This window comes from Dasypus novemcinctus, chromosome 13 (genome assembly GCF_030445035.2).
Source record: "Dasypus novemcinctus isolate mDasNov1 chromosome 13, mDasNov1.1.hap2, whole genome shotgun sequence".
Classification (NCBI taxonomy): domain Eukaryota; kingdom Metazoa; phylum Chordata; class Mammalia; order Cingulata; family Dasypodidae; genus Dasypus; species Dasypus novemcinctus.
This window is the reverse complement of record NC_080685.1, coordinates 80,134,757-80,156,699: the sequence shown is the minus strand read 5'-3', so window position 1 is coordinate 80,156,699 and position 21,943 is coordinate 80,134,757. Positions and strand designations below refer to the sequence as shown.

Below are 21,943 nucleotides of genomic sequence, written 5' to 3'. Positions count from 1 at the left end.
TTGCTGGGGAGGGGGGAGTGGTAGGGTGGGGGTGGTGGGGTTGAATGGGACCTCATATTTTTTTAATGTAATATTTTTACAAAATGAATAAAATTAAAAAAAAAATCAGATATAATACCCCTACTTTATTATCTTCTTGTTGATTGATAACTTGTAGTGGAGTTTTAGATTTAGCCAATTAATTTCATTTGTCATATATTTTTGTATATGCATATTTTCAAGTGCTATATGAAAGTTGCATACAAAATTTCTTTAGCAATGGATACAATGGGAGAATTACTGCTGAAGAAATTTTTAAAGCTCATTATATGATGTCATTTTCTAATTAGGAATAAAAATCAATCATTTACTCTTTTATAATAGAAGCTTGCAGTTAAAGAGTGTTTTCTGAAAAGTATTAGGGATCACTGCCTTTGCCAGGATGCTAATTTTTAAATTTTGGTAACAATAGTGAGATAAAATATTACACCATTTTTTCCTGGTAGGATGTACAAACTCTGATTTCACCACATAAAAAGAGTCAAATCTCATTATTTCCTCATAATAATTTTGAAGGTTATTATTTTATAAGAATTTTTATTTCCTTGGGAAGAAAAGTTGTGCCTTAAAATAGTAATTATAAGATTTTATTTGAAAGAATGTAGATACTGAAACATTTATTTATTGTCCTACTTGATCAAGTAAATTACCTGATCCTATTCACAAGAAAGGTTTCACAAATATGATTAATTTTTCATCTCCACTTTTTAGTAATTTCACTGTTTTCTTCTTTTATTTTTGCAGACTTTACATCACTTTAATGAGATTAGAATGGGGCACTGGTAAGCAAAATGGAATTACATTGTTGTTAATTAATATATCCTCTATGAATTTTAAGTCATTTTGTCAATTTTCTTACCAGCACACCATTTTTTCCTACATAGAAATCATGTGAGTCATAAGAATATCCATAGGGATCAAGAAAAATTACATTTTGACTTTTAACATCAAACTGCAGACCACAAGTAATAAAGTTCAGTATTCACTGGAAACTTATATTCCTTAAAAATGGTCTAGATGGGAAACGGACTTTGGCCCAGTGGTTAGGGCGTCCGTCTACCACATGGGAGGCCCGTGGTTCAAGCCCCGGGCCTCCTTGACCCGCGTGGAGCTGGCCCATGTGCAGTGCTGACGCGTGCAAGGAGTGCCCTGCCACACAGGGGTGTCCCCCGCGTAGGGGAGCCCCATGCGCAAGGAGTGCACCCATAAGGAGAGCCGCCCAGCGCGAAGGAGGGAGCAGCCTGCCCAGGAATGGCGCCGCCCACACTTCCCGTGCTGCTGACTACAACAGACGCAGACAAAGAAACAAGACGCAGCAAAAAGACACAGGAAACAGACAACCAGGGGAGGGGAGGGGAATTAAATAAATAAAGATAAATCTTTAAAAAAAAAAAATGGTCTAGAGTAATATTTGATGTGTTTTTCTCACTCAAAATTGTGATGAAAAATCCAAATATTAGAATTTTGAAGAAGTAATGAGAATTTATGCCACTTATTTTTTATCTTTGAGAAACAGGAGTTTTTTCCTTTTATGTACTATTGCAGAAACACCTGGAAAATGAACAAACTCATGAGTGGGATGATAAAACAATCAGGGATTCCTTTAAAAAAATACAGAGATTGGCAACTCTTGAGACCATTGGGGGATGTCATTTTAGAATTAGAATATGATTGGTTTCTTTGTTCCTTTATGGCATAAAATATTTCTCTTCTTCCCACTGCCACCCCAACACCATTTTTCTTCTTTTATTCAGGTTTAAGAGAGGGGTTGAAATTGGGTAGGCAACTTTTGTGAGGACATGATAGAAAAGAACAGAAAAGAGAACAGAACTGGCAACAGTTTGAGGGTTATTGTACTTATTGTACTTATATTTCTCGTGATTCACACAATCACTATATTACTTTTAATATAGTGCCCAGATTCCTATTACATTCTGAATTTCTTAAATCTTGCATTTTGTGGTTACTTATCGTTGTAACAATTCAAGAAAAATAACAACCAGGGCAGTTAGAAGAGTGAAAATTTCTTGTTATTAAAGAGGACATTTACGTGTGGAGAGTGTGGTCCGAGAGCTATGTTTCAAATGCGTGGAGATCTCTAAGCTCCTCAGGGAAGTGACCATGTTTATTTAAGTTGTGACCATTTTCATCTAGCATTCAGTGCAACTCACAGTGGATGTTCTATACATGAATGTAATTGGAAAAGGAAGCAGATGTATATTTTTTTGTCATGGTTCAGAACAATACTAAAATACTAAGAAGCTGCAGGAAAACACACAGAAAGAAATATTGTTCCTCTTCAGGAATGGTTCCCATCACTAGCACTGACTGCAGATGCTGGATGTTCATCTTTCATGGATGAGTTAGATGATGTCTCTAAGAAATAAAGAAAGTAGCTTCTAAGGGCTATATACATTTTAGCATATATGATCCTACTTTATGTATCCTCGGCATACAAAACTGCAGTCACATTGGTCTAACTGACATGGTAAACTAATCAAAGTTTATTTTTGTAACACTCTGTCCACTTCAGAATTCTTCTTACTTTTCAAACAATTTTCACCATCCTCAGAATCCCAATGTCTATCAGCCACACACTAGTTTTCCTATTCTACATAGCCCAGCTCTTTACACAAACACTCCCAAGTATCAAATTTGTTTTGCCTCTCTACCAAAACAAAAACAGTTATTATTGCTGAGTGCTTTTGTGTACCAATTTGATGAAAATAATTCAACAGAAATTATAGGTTTAAGATAAATTTAACAATCCCAGAAGGTTTTTAAGCCTGAGTTAATCCTCATCAATCTCTAAGTAGTAGGCATACAGGAGACAAGAACTGGGAACTTCTGAACTCTTTTTGCCTACCAGAGCCAAGCTGAGCTCTCTTACTTCCTTCAGTGACTCCCTGGGGGCAGTGCTGTAAAAACATGCACTGGTAACTGAAGGCATGGTCTGGCACAATTTCTACAAATATCTGAAGTCATGAATCACAAATATATTGAATGTGAGGGTTTTTTGTATTTAGAAAAATTTCATTAAGAACAAAATCTTCCCATATAGCATTCAAATTTTCCATGGGGGTCAATCTGAATTTACTCTCAGCAGTCCCTCTTCTTCCTAGTTTTCTTTATTTCCTTCTACTACCCCCAAGCCTTTGATTCAGAGAGCAGAAGCATCTGCCTGAAGGAAACAGAGTTTCCCATGATAATCTAGCATAAAAAGAAAAGAATTGAGAAACAGAACATGTTCTATTTTCTGATGTCTGCTGCCTGATTTATTTTAGAACCTCTGCAAGTGAACTTTTAGTGCTTATTTTTAAACCTATGTACATGGATAAAATATAAATGTGGTCTATGTATAAAATCCTAAATGCTGTCTTATATGTTAACACAAACTACAATGTATTGAAGAAATACTACAAAGCTAAAGTTTATTTTCTTCATTTCGGTAGTTTTATTATAATAGCATATATAATACAGAGATTACTTACATGTAATATAAAAATCCATATTTTCCTGACAGAGTGATCACAAAATGTTCCATGTTTAAAATAAGCAATCTTCATTCTGTGTGTTTTCTTACACATGGCACTTGAAGCAAAACAGTTAAGAAGAATATAGACAATCCAAATGTTTGATTTTGCAAAGAATTTTGCCAGGATCCATTGGTTTAAATTTTTTTCCCTCACTCCTGCTGAGAAAGTGCATACATTTTGAAATTTAGTCTGTTTGAAAAATGCTTTCTTTCCTTTTAAACTGGTAATAAGCATATGGGAGTGGGATTGATTTGGAGACAAGCTGTTGATTTCTATTTAACAGTCAAAATCTAAAGAATTTAAAAAATTTTTGAACTATGATGAGTTGAGTTGGAGGGAATCATAAGTTCAGTAAATTTATTTAAATGAGTCTTGATCTGGGACTTATAGAAAGAAAAGTGTTGTTGGGTATATTTTATAATTGAGGTTTATTTTACTCGTTCCTTAGAATGATTTTATTTTGCTGAGTCCTTAGAATTATATAAATTATAATTTTCATGAAATAGAATTAAGAATGGGATAGTAATACAGAAATTCACACAATGGCAGCAAGATAATTATTGTCATATCTATCATACCACCATCTTTTGGTGTCTTCTAGTTTGTTATGTTTGGAACCTCATTATTATGAATGGCATATGTATTTAGGGTTAGAAATACAGAACATATTAGAGATGAAAAATGATTTAAAAACATATGATTACATATTTTCTTCTATTATCTATTGAGAGAGTGGGCTTGTGAGAAATCAAATGGTGAATCTAGAAGAGACAGCCTAGGAGATAAGAGACCTGGATTTCATTTCCATCTTTATAACACAAGGTAAACAGAGCCATTTAACACCCCTGGTTCTCATTCTGTTCGTAACTGACAAGAATGAACTAGAAGACCCTTTATAGCTCTACATTGTTTGCCCAGAGAAAGAAACAGGTCAATCTTAGAAAGTTTGTAAACCACACAATGTCAGTCTTTGTGATATCCTCACCTCCATCTCATTGCCTCTCTTCCCTCTCTCTTCTTGCTCATCTTTCTGCTGTCATCCAAGCCTCAGGGACCACTACACATCTCTCATTTTTGTGTAAGATTTTGTTTTAAGGTTACCTGTTTAGTTTAACCTAAGTAAAAATACTGAGATTCTATTCAGTTAAGTTCTGCCTCTCAGTCAGTAATTGAAAATATATACTCTAATGTGGCTAAATAAGAGACCTGAATGGTTGTCAAATTTTAGTATATGTTGTAAGAATCATCTGGGTTACTTGTTGACATACATTTGGAGCCTGAATCCAGATTTTGGCTTCTACAGGTTTAGCTTGTAGCGCTTTAATGTCCACTTTTTACAAATATATTCCAACAGATTCTGATGGTGGTTTGTAGTCCACTAGTTGAGAAACATTGCTCTAAGATACTTGTAATTACCAGAGATAGAAGGATTTAATTCATTATAAGCAGATCATAGGTGGACTATTTGGGATCTGTGAAGTGATGCTTCAGATCACATAAAAATTGTGAGTGATTTTTATAGATTTGTCCATAGATCATTCTCTCTCTCTAGTACGAGGGGGCTTATTACCTACAGAATAACTCAGTGCTAACTTTCTCCTATGAATGTTCACATTTGGTAGATCACTTTGCAATATTTAGAGTTTATGTGTAAAAAATGGGGTCAGAAGAATAAATGTAACAGAATGACTTCTATTTGCATAAGGAAGTCTTTGACAAACTATGATAAACTGTGATATTCCAAAATTATAAATTTCATTTAATAACACAATAGAGTAACTTTGCTTTAGCAGAACTGTAAAATTTCAAGGAATGACCTTTTTGAAGATCTGTGATTATAGAGCTTCTTTTAGTTACTCAGGAGAGTAGAAATGCCAATGCAAGAGAGTGGGTTTTTACTGTTTTAATTTACTAATTATTATTGCTTTCTTTTGTTCTTGTGGTGCTCTCATTTTTATGGCTTATACATGTTCTGCTTATTTAATGATCAACTTTGAGATTCCTTAAGACCTTATTACCCAATGTGCATCCCTGGGGACTCATTAGAAATATAGGATTGCTGGACTCACTCCAGACCTACTGAATCAGAATTTGCATTTAAACAAGATCCATAGCTCATCTGTGTTCACATTAAAGATTGAGAAGCACTGCATTAAAATAGTTTTTTTTTTTCCTATGGACTCCACCACATTGGGATTTACTTCTAATACATTACCCTGTAAAATGATGGGGTCCTAATAACAATATTTAAAGGATAGTTGTGTTGATTTTGAAAAAATTATACAAGTCTTTATAATAAATGAAAGATAATACAGAAAAATACAAATAAGGAAACTCGATTAACCTTGCAGAAATAACATTGCTAACATACAACAAATTCAGACATTTCTATATACAATATAAATTTAAATAAGATGGATAGATGTATTTAAATAAATGGATAGATGTATGGATAGATGGATGGGGAAAGGGCAGGATAGACTTTTATGAAAATGGAATTATGCTAAATATACTATCTTAAAGAGAAGATATTTAATTTGCACACTTTATTAAAATGAAATACTTAAAATTGAAGGTATTGGTGAACTTGAAGTACATATTTCTTTATATGAAAAGTTACTAGATTTGAAGTCTTCTTAAATATAACACTGATGATAGATATATTTCAAATTAGACATCTGTTGTCTGTCCAATGAAGGATGAGGACGTAAGTACCCTTGCACTGCCTCATGCTGCTACCTCCAAATTTTGTTTCATAGAAACAATTTGCTTTACAATGTCAAAGTTCTAATATTCACACTCCATTCTACAATCATAATTTCAGTAGCTGTTTAAGTTTATATCTATATATAGGCAGTTATTGTCTTACTAGCAGTATTTATTATAGAATGCCCAACCACAACTGTTTGATTCAACTCTTAATTCCAAGATTTCACTAAATATTTTTATTCTCTTACCAAGAAAGTCAAATGATTATTTGACTTCTTGCATGCTTGAGAAAGTATGTTGCCTTTATATAGGAAGGGCAAATTGCATGGGTATATAATTCTTTTGTTACCCTTTATTATAGAGTAGATAATGCTTTTTGGCTTGGACAATTTGCATGGAGTAAAATAGGATCACTCGAATCTATTTACCCTCTCCTTGTACTTTATGGAATACATATAAAATTCTTTTTCTATGACGTTCAGTACCTTAAGTAGGATAAGCTTTAGTTTTATCTATTTTTTAATGGTGCAGTGAGTTTTAAATTGCTGGAGATTCAAGTTTTCTTTTTGTCATTTAAGTTTTCTTCCATAATATCATTAATAATTTTTTTTTTCCTACATTATCTGTTCTCTTTTTTAGGAACTCTGTGTATGTGTTCAGATTTCTTTATTTGCCTACTATTTTAACATAGTAGTAATAGCTTTTCTAACAAGGAGAGGTATATTTCACCACTCATCATACACTGATGCTTAGAATTTTCCTTCTCTGCTACCATTTAATACCTTTGGATATTAGCACCCATCTTCTGTTTCAGGGGACTACTCAGTGTTCTTAGTTGTGGTGTCAGGGAGCCACTGGGTAAAAAAAGAGATGACTTGAAAAATGTTCAAAATTATGATAAAGTGTCCATCTGTTGAAAATATAAATATCAAATTTCTAGCTGTTATTAAGGAGAAGACCCACATACCACAAGGATGAGAGGGGTAGCGCTTAGGCTCCATCTCAAGAAGATATATAGTTTTCCTTATAATTAAAGACAAATGGTATGACATCAAAAATACAAGTGAATAAAGAAAACTGTCAATAAATTATACTTTATGAGAATTAAAAATATTTGTCTTTCAAAGAACACCATCAGGAAAGTGAAAAGCAACTCATGGAATGGGAGAAAATATTTGCAAATATAGTTCTGATAAAGGACTTGCCCCTAGAAGCTATAAGCAATTCTTACAACTTAATAATAAAAAGACAAAACAACTGTCTGAATAGACTTTTTTACAAAGAACATGTACAAATAGCCAATAAGTGAAAAAATACTCAACATTATTAGCCATCAGGGTAATGCCAATGACAACCACAATGAGATACTATTTCATACCTAGTAAGATAATTATAATAAAAAAGAGACCAAGTGTTGACAAGGATGTGGAGAAATCAGAATCCTCATACAGTGCTGGTGGGAATGTAAAATGGTACCATCACTTTGGAAAGCAATCTGGCAGCTCCTCAAATGATTAAACATAGATTCACCATACGATGCAACATTCCCACTCATACATATATACCCAAAATAAATAAAAACTTATGTCCACACAAAACCTTGTACATGGATGTTGAGAGCTGCATTATTCACAATAGCCAAAAGAAAACTTAAATGTCCATCAAACCCTGCATGGATAAGTAAAATGTGATATATACATATAATAGAATATATAATTTGCAATATAAAGCAATGAGATATTGATATATGCTTCAGTATGGAAGAACATTGAAAGCATTATGCTAAGCAGAAGAAGCTACTCCCAAAAGACTATTGTATGATTCCAGTTTAATGAAATATTGAGAATAGGCAGAGCATTAAAAACAGAAATAGATTAGTGATTGTCTAGTGCCTGTTAAGTACACTACTTATGGGTATGGGTGATGAAACTGTTCCAAAGTTAGATTTGGTAATGGTTGCATAAACCTGTGACTATATTAAAAACTTTTAAGTGACATACTTTAAATATGTAAATTGTATGCTATGTGAATTATATCTCAATTAAGCCATTTAAAAAAAGACAAATGGGGTGCAGTTTTGGGCATTGTGTCCAGGTTTTTCTTTGTTCACCCATCATAGTTAGCAGTCTCTCTAGGCTGACCTCTTTCTTTCCATCTGTTTCCCCAAGGAAACAGGTAACTTTCATTTCTGGGTACCTCATTTGTACCATATCCCTATCTCTACTGCTACTCCTTCTTCCCCTCCAACCAGGTGATCTACTGCATGGGAGGGAGGAATCTAAATGAATAGAGGGAAGTGGACTTGGCTTAACTGATAGAGCGTATGCCTGCCACATAGGAGGTCCAGGGTTCAAACCCAAGTCCTCCTGACCCATGTGGTGAGCTGGCCCCCACACAGTGCTGATGTGCACAAGGGGTGCCGTGCCACAGAGGGGAGTCCCCGCATAAGGGAGGCCTACTTGCAAAGAGTGCACCCCTCAAGGAGAGCAGACACCCATTCACCCAAATGGGGTGATTCTTCCAAATTATATTTCACAAGTTTTCTATTGTTTCACTATATCTGGATTTCTCTTATCTTCCAGTAGACAAAATTTGTGGTTCTGTTGTTATATGGATGAAACTTCAGATTAATAATACAAGATCTACATGAGATATTTTACAAAGATTAAATTTTAGTCTTGATTTTAGAATATGCACCAGTGCAGTATGTTAAAATGTTAATCTCTAAGATATTGCTGAAAGACAGATCAGATAATTATCTACTTATCAAATCTAATTGTTTGGAAGTGACCAATTAATTAAATCATGAACCAAACTTTTTATACATGAAGCTTAACTCTAATGAATTCACTTTAAGAATTGTTAAGTCAGGAGTTTTCATTACTATCACAATTATAATTTTAAATTCATTTTTTGTTTACACATTTGCTAAATATTTATATTACTTATCTATAACTTTATAAAAAATGTCTCTCTCTTTGATTTCTGCTATTCACGTTGCCTGGAACATTTTTCTTCCTGTTCCTTGGAAATTTACCCTTTGACTTTGTTCCTTGGAAATTTTCTCAATGAGTGCCTTGTTGAAACCTGTACCAGTTAACTCCTCCTCCTTTAGTTTCTTTAGCTATTGTTTCATTATACATTTACCACCAGTTCCTCAATACTCATCATCTTATAACATAAGCACTTGTTTATTGTCTTCATGAGGTGGACTGTGTATCTTTTGTTCATTGGTCTTTCCCCAGCATAAGGTTTCACACCTTACCCATAGCAGAACAAAGAAATTATCTATCTATCTATCTATCTATCTATCTATCTATCTATCTATCTATCTATCTATCTATCTTTAGTGAATGGATGAATTAATTAAATAATGGAACTTCTAATTTTCATGCAAACATTCATTATTTTTTCTCCCATAAATTGTTTGCTCCTAACTCCATTTTTTTGAACCTTGACTCTCCAAACAGTGAGGAGGTTGAAGAACCCAGAAGGAGAATTATAAAAGAACAAGGAAACATTGTAGAAAGTTTTACTGGGGTCTTGTTTTTCTCCAGCTACCTTCAGATATCATAAACTTATAGCTCCATATCCTTTATCCAGTACTCCATATTCTAGGAAATCAGAGTTCCATAAACATGTTTTGTGTTTGCTACAAATCACTGCTCTCTGAAGTTTTACACCCTTAAAACAAATGCTATATAGTTACCTCATTTTCTTATCTTGAAAAGAATTGTCATTTTGTATGTATGTCTATGAAAGGGCAGTGCATATTTAGGTCAGCTCATAGAAAGAGATTCAGAAATTATTTTCTTTACTCAAAAAGCACATTTAAAAACACACTTCTTTTAATAGAATATATTAGGTAGGCATTAGATCAGTTAAAATGAGTTACTTAAACCTTTTAAATCATTATCTTTAAAATTATGAACGTTCATATAATTCTTTCTTTTGTAAATTATATTGTGTATATATGTATTCATTTTAATTTGCCACAGAAAATGATTGTACTTAGAGAATTTGATGACTTATCTTTGAAAACACAATTTTTTAAGAATTGAATTGGTAGCATACAATACATACAGCATATTAGTAACCAGTAAATCTACAAGGGTATGGTAAAATGTCTCTACCAATTTTGCCTTCTACCTACAAAATTTGCATCCCATCTTGAATCATTAAGCACTGTTAGTTTCAACTTATTATTTCATTGCATAGGAAATAGTGGTTGAAAGTGTGGAATGTGTTATCAGATTATTAAGAGTAATTGTTCTATAATTTAGAAAATGAATCTCTTAAATGTGCTGCTAATAGTAACAAAATTTATCGTGATGGTTAATTTCAAGTAAACTTGGCTAGCTTATGGTGTCCAGTTGTTTAGTCAAGTCAGCACTGGCCTGATTGTTAATGTGAGTGTATTTCATACATGGATCTACATGATTAGTCAGTTGATTGTATCCATGGCTAATTACATCTATAATCAACAGAAGTGCCTTTAGCAATGAGAGGAGTCTTAAATCATCCAATCAGTTGGAGGCCTTGAAGGGAGAATTGAGGATTTCAGCGGTCAGAAAGAATTTCTATCTCTATGTCAATCAGCTTCTCCTTGGGAATTCTGCTTCATTGTCATCGAGTTTCCAATTTGTGGCCTGCCCTATGGAATTTGGACTTGCCATTCCCCATGGTCACATGAGCCAATTCCTATAATAAATAAGTAAACAAGTAAATATGTAAATACACACACATATCCCTTTGCTCCTGTTTCTCTGGAAAACCCTACTAAAACATATTTTAAGGCAGAAAATAAAATATACTGCACTCTAGAGCAAGGACTAGCAAGCTTTTCCTATGCAAAGGGCCATATAGCAAATATTTTAGACTTTTCAGGCCTTATGGTCTCTATCATAACTACTCAACTCTGCTCTTGTAACTTAAAATCATATGTAGATAATATGTAAATGAATAAGCATGTCTCTGCCCCGACAAAACTTTATTTATGGTACAGAGTTTTTGTTTGGGGAAATGGAAAATTTTTGGTAATGGATTATAGCACAACATTGGAATGTAATTAACACTGAATTGTATATCTGAATTTGGTTAAAAGGGAAAATTTTAGTTTGTATGTATGGTACTAGAATAAAAACCCTCAGTTGTAACAAAGGTCCCATACTAATGCAAAGTGTTAATAATAGGGAAAATGGAGTGGGGGGTATATATAGGAACTCTGTATTTTTTGCATGATTTTTCTTTAAATCTGCAACGTTTTTAGTAAACAAAACTATTTGGGGGCACAAATTTGAATTTCATATAATTTTCACATGCCATAAATTATTATTTTTCTATGGATTTGTTTTCAGCCATCTAAAAATGTAATCCATTCTCAATTCACAGGTTTTGGGCAGGGTTTGGCCCATGGGTATTAGTTTGCTGATCCATGGTATACAGCAAGCTCTGTAGCTGGGATCTAAAATATGCCTTTTTTCATTTCTAATGAATTTTTGGCTTTATATGTTTTATTTGACATATATATTAATTTGACTTTTGTCTTACATGTCTGATTCAATATATCACTTAGAGAAGAAAAGATGTAACAATTATAGTTTGATGATTAGGTGCTAGATATTTTTTGTACATTATTTCATTTAAATACCAACCCTATGAAATAGTGTGATATTACTGATAAATTCCAAAAAGAAATACTAATCATGTGTGTAAACTGGTCTGTTCCTCTGGGCTAGTGATACCCTTAGATTGTAGTGTATTCAGAGGTTTCACTTTTACTTGATTAAATCATGATTAAGGCTTTGATTGGGCCACATCAGTTGATTGTTGAGTCCCTTTGGTGGGCAGGGATTCCCAGAGAAAATGACATGGCAGAAGAGAAAGTTATTTTGATCTTGGAACCTGAGAAGTAGCACACAGAGAAGCAGATATGTAAGGAAAGAGAGAAGGCTCTATTAGACATGGCAGAGGCCCTGGGAAAAGAGCTAAGCCATACTCCAGATAGTTTACAACTGGTCTTGTGGAGAGAGCGCAGCAGCTCAGTTGGGAGAGAAACAAACCCTAGGAGAGAGACAAGACTTGTCCCAGCCTGCAGCTGAGATTGGAAGAAGCTGGGACCATGGAGGCTTGGGAGGAAAAGAAAGACTGAACCCTCCCTGACATCGCCCACCATCTTGCATCAACATGTGGCAACAGCCTCTGGGTGAGAAAGTATCTCTTGTGGTACCTTGATTTGGACTCTTTAAGGCCTTGTGACTTTAAGCTTCTACCCCAAATAAATACCTTTCATAAAAACCCTGATTTCTGGTATTTTGCATTAGCACCCCTTTGGCTGACTAATGCAAGTAGATATTATTTCTATTTTATAGCTGAAGTTATAAATAAGGGAATAAGAAAGAGGATAAGCAACATTTACAAGACCATATACTTGCTAAGAGATTTTAACATTGGTTTGTATGAGTCCATGTTGTTAAAACTGAGCAACTTGTTTTTCAGCCACTTACAAGTGCACTTACAAGTGCTGTTTACACTTAGCACAACACTTTGCCCATGATAAGCATTCAAACTTTCATTGTTTATCAGTTGGTTGATGTTCCATAATGTTGTTTTTTCAAAGACATTAACAAGAAATTGAATTCATGTTTGTTTTGCATTATATTTTTTCCCTCTGAGTGGTTTTGCTCCCTCTAGCTTCCTTCTTTGGGGAACTGGATTGAAAAATTGCCAAATGCAGTTTGAAATGCAAGTGGGATTTTTTTTCAAATATAGTCCCTGCCTTGCATTTATATGTATAATTTAATTTTTAAATTTTCAATTTCAGTGCATTTCCTATTGGATCCTCTGAAGTTCAGAGCAACATTGGATGATAACACTAAGAGTTTTTTTTTGACAGTGATGAGAGTCAGAATGAAACGTTCTTTTATGGAGATTCTGAAATATATAAAAGCACTTATTACATTTTCTGGATTTAAAAAAATTAAATTTGATCATTTTATTCAACAGTACTATTGAATTACATTCACAATGTCGATAGTCAATAGGATTTGACTACTCTTCAAAATCAGATGCAAAACAAAAAACTATTTTTATTGACTTTATAATTCTTCAAATTTAAACATATCTTTGTTAGATAGATATTAGTTTATTTCTTAGAGATTTTGTCATAATATTTTAGGGATTGATTGAATTATTTAAACAGATTTTTTTACAGTAATAACTAACAGTGTGCCACTGGTAACAGCATGTATCAGTTAAATAATGTGGACTGCTTATTCTTGCAGTGTATTTTAAGATTTATTTAACATAAACTGATAAAAAGAAATAGATTTCATTTTATATATTTTGAATCTACTTTCCTTTGTCTCAGAGTTTTACCTTTTAATTTAAGAAATAGTCTTCTGTCCAATTTTTCACTAAGATTTTACAGGCTAAGATGTCAGCTTTCTTTTAATATATTTGCTATACTTAACTTAGTTTACAACAACTTCACCAATGTCCCTATTTCTTTCTTATTCTTTATCTGAGAATAATCTCAGGACATAGATATTTCTGCAGCAAATTAAATAGTTATATCTTGCAAATGTTATGTTAATAATTTTGTTCCTTGCATTTGTTTATTGCATCAAGTAGGACCTCAAAATAAGAAACCTTAAAATAATGTACCTAATCACTGTGTACTTTGAAGGTAGAGACAATTTCCTTCATATTCTAGTAGGAAATCAGTTTATTCCATAGTAAAATATCTCTATTTAGGATTTTATTTCAAAGAATAAATGTACTGAAAATAGTTAGCTATCAAAAAAAGCACTCAACATTGATATAGGCACAATCATTTGCTAGTGGGTGCAAGCTTTGCAAAATTTGGTTTTCTGAAATAGTGCATTACACGTCTTTCAGTAATAAAGATTCTTCCATTCTCCTTCCCATCCATTACCCTTCAAGATCTTGCCCACTGAATGCAATACTGGGATAATGACAATTATCACAAACTATCTCCAAATTGTGAATGAATGCCAACTTGCAATTAACAAAATTATTTTGGGGGGCAGATTATCCATGAGAAGAGACGCCCCTTGACCCAGGATCCTGGGTTAGGTGTTGAGGTCTTTCCTCCCTAACACCCACTCAGACTTCTCATCCTTTTTTTTGTCAAATGCTTTTCTTAGTATATTTTATTATCATTTTTTAATTTGAGAAGTTCTGAGTTAAGAAAACAACCATATAGGTTTCCCACACATAGCTTCACTACCAACACCTTACATTGTTGTGACCCGTTGTTACAAATGATGAAAGAACATCATCATAATATTAAACTGCTATTTATTGTCCATAGCTGATACTTGGTGTATGTTTCCCTCAAACTATCCTATTATTAACACCTCGTGTTAGTATTGTGTATTTGTTATAGATCCTGAGAGAACTTTCTCATATTTATACTCTTCTCACTCTTTCAGCATTGTGTACTTTACATTCATAGTAATTATTCTAATTTGTAATTAAACATTTATTACTATGCTTAATTTCTGATTCTTCTGACTAAAATTAAACTCTATGAGAGCAAGGAGTTTTTGTTCACAACATAAGGTATAAACAGTACTGGATGAATAAATAAATACTCCTATAACCTAGCTGAGATTTTTCTTTCCATAAGGATTGAATTAAAGAATCATTATATTTCCGACCTGCTTGGAAAGTAGTCAAATGCTCTCATTTTAATGTGGGGAAACTACCCTACAAAAAGTTAAGAACTTGAAAACTTTCAAAATACATGTGGTTCATAATAATGCTATCACAAATTTATTTACTAGATCATCATATTTCTCCTTTTAAATGATCCTTGCCGTTATGAAACATAAAGATACCTCCACAGAGAAATAAGGACTATCACTGGAAGAAAACTTTACTACCTCAACAGTTTTCTCATGGTCACTCTGTAAGCATCAGCAAGAAAATCTTTTGCTTTAGAAGGTATTTGTAGGCATAAGCAATACCTAAGTGGATTGTGATATCCTAAATGATCACTTTAGTAAGTATATTTATAATACTTACTGAAGTAAATAAATAATACTTAGTATTATTCACTATATCAGTTTATTACCCTTGATTTTCCCAGGAAAGGAATGAAATTTTGTTGTGAGCAGATAGAGGTTTCTGCGTGTGTCCATTATTTGAGAATTTCCTTTGCTTTTGAATTACTGCTGGTCTCCTTGAGAAGGGGTGAATCTTGAATGACCAAAGCTTGTGTAGGAAAAACAATGTCCCCAAGTTTATATGGAGAAGTAAGCAGTCTGAGCTCCTCTATTCCATAGCAATGTCTGTGTCATATGGTTTTATGCCTTGGTTTATAACGGGAGCTCAATAAGTTGATCGTACTTCAAAGCATATTAATAAAGAGGAATATTGTTTAAATATCCCTTTATATATGGTTATGTTCAAATAGAGAACAGAAGTAATTGATTTTAGCTCAACCACAGAGAAAAATTAAACATGTTAAAGAGTATGCTGCTGTTGATACATTTCTGTTATTGAAATATACTAACTTTTTTCTACTTTAAAATTTTTATTTTATTTAATAATTATAATTTTGCTAAGTATGATGAAAATTCAGGGATGGTTATAATAAGCACATGATCTCAAGGATTATATGTGTTGATGAAGACTGAATCTTGTGGCCCATAAAAACCATGTACAGGTCCCAATCCTTGATCCTGTGGGTGTGAATCCATTTGTAAATAAGACCATTGAAGATGTTATTCATTAAGGTGTGCCCAAACTGAATGAGGTTGGGCCTTAATTCAATATGGCTGAAGTCCTTATAAGCAAAGCAAATAGTACAGAAAAAGAAGACAGGAAAAACAAGAAGCTGGAAGTCAGTGGAACCCAGAAAGAAAGAAGATGCTACGATGTACATTGCCATGTCATGAAACAGCTAAGGAACCCCAAAGATTGCCTGCCATCCAGAAGATACCAACCCCTGGCAGGAAACAAGTCTTCTAGCCTCTGAAACCATGAGCCAAAAAAACTTTGTTGTTAAGCCAACCCATTGTGTGGTTTTTATTTTAGCAGCTAGTAAACAAAAACATATATCTTTTCTCTGATTTGCCTGAACATTTTTTCTGTCTTTTTAGTTATTTATGTTCCAAGTTTGAGCTCTACAAGAAATAAATGTTAAAGAAATCTTAGGACATTAAGTTTAAAAATGAACTTAGCTGTTGAATGGTTCTGTTAATTTAATTTTGAAAACTTAGATGATATGCATATATATTACATGGAAATTATAAAAATCACCTACTTTTTCCCTGTTTCTTGCTTGGCTGCTGCTGGTGTTTATGATACTATTCAAAGAGTCAGAATGAATTGTTCCTGGCAGCATGTACTGTTTGCTCAAACTCTCATGTTTTGAAAAGATGTCTTATGGACTTAAGTTTTAAATCAGAATATTATTTCTGTTGATTCTCATTTGTAATCACTGTGAAATAAATAAATATGAACATGTGATAAGGCAACCCTTTCCTAAGAGGGAAGAAAGACTGACAAAGACTTTGCTTACCAAAAAAACTCACTTTTACTGTAGAATTGAGGAGTGGAAGCTAAACCACATATGTAAATGTCTTTGTGATTAAGTATAACCATAACAAGAAAGTTAATTTAAGATAAGACTACTTATACCACCCAGGTACTCCCAGTCACTACTTTATTTAGCTTCTAAATTCCAGAAATTTCCAGAAATCTTCACTTTATCAGCAACCATTTTAGTCTACTTACATTAAATTGTTGATATAAAGACATATATATGATTACCTCACTGAGAAAGACTCAAATACTGAAAGACTAGAGTGTGCTGAAATAATCACTGGTTTTTGAATTACTTTCATTATTTCAGTAAACTTATTACAAATCTACATTTCTCCATAATAATACTTGGCAACCTTACCACAGAGTGAAATTATATCAAATATGATAATGACAATCATAAAAAAAAGCAGATTATAAAAGCATGAGGAAAGAAAAATGGAGGGGCTACTACATGTCAATGTCTATATTATGAATTTCACATGCACTTGTTTATTCTCAGTAACCTTAGGAAGGAAGAAAATGACTACCTCCGTTTTACCTAGAAAAAAGAAAGCATACATCTCAGAATGATTAAAAAGCCTTGGCATGTTCAAAGTCCCATAACTGGGTTTAAATGTAAATCTGTATGGCTACAAAGTTTATCCTCTTTTCACTCCATGCTACTTCTTTCAATATTATTATCCTCAGATGGTAACCTGTTTCTGTTGGGAGACTGTTGGAGGGTTCTACTTTAACATCTCTGAGGATATCTTTTTTCCTGTTGGGGCTGGTGGAAAAGTATGGGTCTATTTCAGCTGAGTTGAAGAAAATGCCTCCAAACCCCTAAACAGCAAGCTAGCCCATAGATTGTACTGGAAGGAATCATAAGCATGCTCCCCACCACAGCTTTTCCAGCTGAATAAAAGTTAGAGGATATTAGGTAATTGGGTTCTTGATCCCTCAGTAGTAATAGGTCAGGAACTTATAGTCTGTATAAATGTTATTTACATTAAATATTTGGCTTTTGATTCGCCTCTTTTAATTTCTTGATTCACTCTTTTAAAATCTAATAACCCTGAGAACTTGGCGGGGAACTGACATCTAATTGGCTGCACTAAATAGTAAGTAGCTGTTAGGGCAAGGATCTCTCATTTCTGACCATAGTTTGATGTGATATTCAGTATGGCCCATTTTCAAATGACTTAATGTCACCAGAGGGTAGTTATTTGAATCTTAGCATATGACATTCTAAAAGTGATTTTGTAGAGATAAGCATTTCAGGAAGTAAATTCATGTAAATGATCTTACTATTTTATAAATGGTGTGTCTTATTTTATTACTTTCTATTTTTTATTATGTAAACAGTCCATGGCCTTTATAGAAAAGATGGAAAGGACTGATTAACCTCAATAATTATAAATATCCTATAAAGGCACAGAATCTCACCAAATGCTAATAATTTTGTGCATAATATATCAGATCTTTTTCCATATTTACATATATATGCTTTACCCAAATGGGTTTCAACCACAGTGGCATTTAGTAACTTGCTTTTTTTGGTCTTTATTTATTATGTGGTTTTTCTCTTAAAAAATATGAATTATATATCATATATAATAGATTTTCACCATATTTTTGATTGCATAGTATTTCATGCTATTAATGTACTAAAATATTTAATCAAGTATCAATTATTAGAGAATACTATTGGTATATTTTTTTAATAAGCAAAAACAAGGCAACCAGAAGTGTCTATATCCTACTATGCAATACTGATGTCATATAAATTGCAACACTTTGCCTCTTTGTGAGCTTTATTCATTTTTATATATACTTTTAAATTTTATGAATTCTTACATATTTATATTTTCTTTTATATATTCTGGCATCTGTGTTATGCCTATACAAAGTCCCTGCATTTACAGAGGCATCTACTTTTATTAGTGTCAACCAACTGAGGGCCTTACTAAACAGTAGTGACCTCTTAGAATTTGACATTTAGTCTCTGTGCACTTTAATATATAGAGTTATAGAATTTAATTATGGCTGGTATGATTGAAATGTGATTGCTGCATATTTTTCTGAGATGTAAGGGTTTTGTGCAGAGTGGGCATAAATAGCCACAGGATTAAGGACTTTCTTAAAGTTAACTTATGATTTTGCTTAACAGAAAAGTCTATAGGCTATATTTTTAAAACAAGTGTTATGTTCTAGATTTTGAACACTGAACACCTTGAGACTAAATAAAGATAAATAAGAGATATTTACAAAGAAGCAGAGAAGAGTATCATGACAAATTATTTACTATTAATGAATGCACAGTGCTCTGTAAAATAATCATGTTAACCAGTGCACTGGTCTTCCTGCCTCATCAACATTTCCTTAATAGTCTGTCAAATGATGCTGACTCAAAGATAGCCTTAAAAAAAATAAAAATCAGCTGCTGGAGCTGAAATGTTTACATCCTGTAAAATCCTTACAAAGTAAAGGTGAAATCAAAAGACTACATTTCTTTGATCATACAACTGGATTAAAGGAGTTTGTGGCTGTAAACATATTTCTTTCTCTTGAACAAATATCTAAGCAGAAGACATAATGCCTCCACAGCTAGTTCCTTGTGGATCTACATTTGTGCCTTTTCCACGACTTCAGCCATCGGTATCTGATTCAGGAAAAAGGTACTGTAGGGGAAGCTGAAATCATAAAAACAGTGTTCAAATGTTTTTGTTAGCATGGCTAAAGCTATAATCATCTACTCTTTACTTCTCTCCTTATCTAAAATAGAGTACTTTTAATCATCTGTAGTTTCAAATGAACTCGTTTCAAATGTTTCAGAAAATTCTCTTTAGCATTAGGAATATTCAATTCAGCAATTTATTTCTGAGATTCCTTAAAAATAATTGTGTATAAAGGTGCAGCCCTACTTTGAATTATTATCGGATTGTTTTAATTCAACATATTCTTTTCTAATATTATTATTCAAATAGAAAGTATATTTTGTTTTAAAGAGGAGAGTGTTAGATACTCATTCTAACATTAAGTTTTTAGAAATATTTTGAATTAAATATTTATTTATAGCATTATTTTAAGTGTGAAATGCATGAGGAAATCTAATGTGCAGTCATATTATTCCTGACTTTTTCTGCTCCTGAATGAATAGAATAGCTTTCTCTCAAAATGTCTGCTCCTGTTTTTTTAATTTTTTTTTTTTTAATCAGTAGATTTTAGGCCAAGCTACCAGAATTGCAGATGGGATTGTTACAGCTACATTGATGTCACCAGTCAAGGGAATAATTCTGCCTAATGATCAGAGGAAGTGCTAACAAATTTTTTATTTCTGACAAACAGCTATGAGCCAGCAAGAAGGAAACTCCCACAAAAGAGAAAATCTCTACTCCATTGCTGCTTGTGTTTTTTATGATGAACACTTAAAACTAAAATGATTCTTCCTTAAATGGACTATGATAAAGTATTTGGATAATAATCCATAAAGAGTAAAGATTTATTTAATTTGTTGTTGACTCTATAGACAATAACACCTTCTTTGGCTTGTTTATCATTGGAAAATTAGAAGTCAATTTATGTCATTCTATTTGATTCTTGCTTAAACAGAAAGATGATTAAGTGGAGAAAGGAATCACACATAATTTGTTTTTGCATTTGAAATGGCAGCTTAGAATTTTCTCTTGTGTCTAGAGGGAAACATAGAGCATTAAAACATGGTATCTAAGGACCATTTCTCAACCTTTGTGAATTCTGGAGGCCACCCAGGGTTGTCATATTGGAAATATAAAGGTTTGTTCAGAGTAATTCTACTTTGATTTTAACTTTTCAGAGAAAAATATCTTAGGTAAAATTAAAAGGACTTTTCTTTCTGTGAATTTATATTGGTCACAAAACTGATGAATTAAATAATGAGGAAATTGTTTAAAAATGAGATGACATTTGTCATAAAAACATAAGCTTTAAAATTTTTTTCTAGAAGTATATGTGGTAGAAATAGTCATCTCCTTTAGAAATGGGTAAGGAGAGCATTAGAGAGTGACATGATTACTCTCATTCCATTATTGACCATTATCCTGTTTTTCAAAGAATGCTTACTAAATGTAGTTCATTGTAATCCACAGAAGACTAAGAAAGTTGGTAAGTCAAAAGGAAGAAATAGGGGGAAGAATTTGAAGGATTTTATAGCATGTAAACATTTCAGCTTTAGCAAATGATTGTAATTTCTTTTGCTATCTTTGATTTACCGTCACTTGACAAACTATTAAGGAAATCCTGATGAGTGTACTGGTTAACATGATTATTTTATAGAGCATTGTGCATTCATTAATAGCAATATGTTGTGATTTGCTTTCAATACTTCCTCTGTCACTTTGTGTGAAAGAGACGTGACTCTGTCCAAATCATAATTTCTCTATGCTTCAGAGTACTACCTATAAATAAAATTATCTCTAAGGAATTTCTTGTGTAGAAGATGAACATGACACTTTGCATATAGAATTTGTATAAGGTAAAGTACAAGAAATGAGAGACAGAGTCTTTAAAATACATTTTACCTCCATGTCAAATTTCACTTTTATTGGATCCCAGCTTCAAGACTTCCTAGCAGTGTAATCTTGGACAATTTAACTTTTTGAGCCTCACTAATCTCATCTGTGGAATGACGATAATAATTCTTAGCTCAGAGCATTTTTGTAATAGTAAATGAAAAAATAGGTGCCTGACATATAACAGGCATATATTAAAATGCTGTGATCCATCTGGGTTCTTAAATAGTATGACTGATCAATATAATACAAGTTTGGAAATGTAAAAGGTCATGAAAATGTTTTTCATCTTGTTCATATTTATTCTTTGAGATGGTGTTTTTTTTTTTTTAATTTCATTTTTACACTAATTTATCAATTTTCTACTCTATGCCAGGCCCATAATTAGGATAAAACAATTGAGCTAAATAATGGTTGGAGATGCACTGTGGTAAAATAGATTTCCTGAAGTTCTGCAAACTCCAAATTAGACCTTTTCATGGCAACTGCTGAAGTAAGCAAACCGAGAAGTAGATTTAACATTTGCAGATTACAGTGAGAAACTCTACCCTT

The 21,943-nt window shown here is 32.9% G+C and overlaps 1 protein-coding gene across 14 annotated transcripts in view; it reads left to right on the top strand.

Annotated features, from left to right (window-relative positions):
• KCNT2 (potassium sodium-activated channel subfamily T member 2) overlaps positions 1-21,943 on the top strand; it is a 452,321-nt gene that overhangs the window by 58,472 nt on the left and 371,906 nt on the right. Inside the window, exon 1 of one of the 14 annotated variants that reach the window (XM_071207624.1) lies at positions 19,411-19,519. The exons of the other annotated variants lie outside the window; for them this stretch is intronic. Coding sequence (XP_071063725.1) covers positions 19,437-19,519 — 83 coding nt within the window. The 5' untranslated portion in view covers positions 19,411-19,436. Of the gene's footprint in view, positions 1-19,410; positions 19,520-21,943 lie in introns of those variants that run through there. 14 annotated transcript variants of the gene reach the window in all.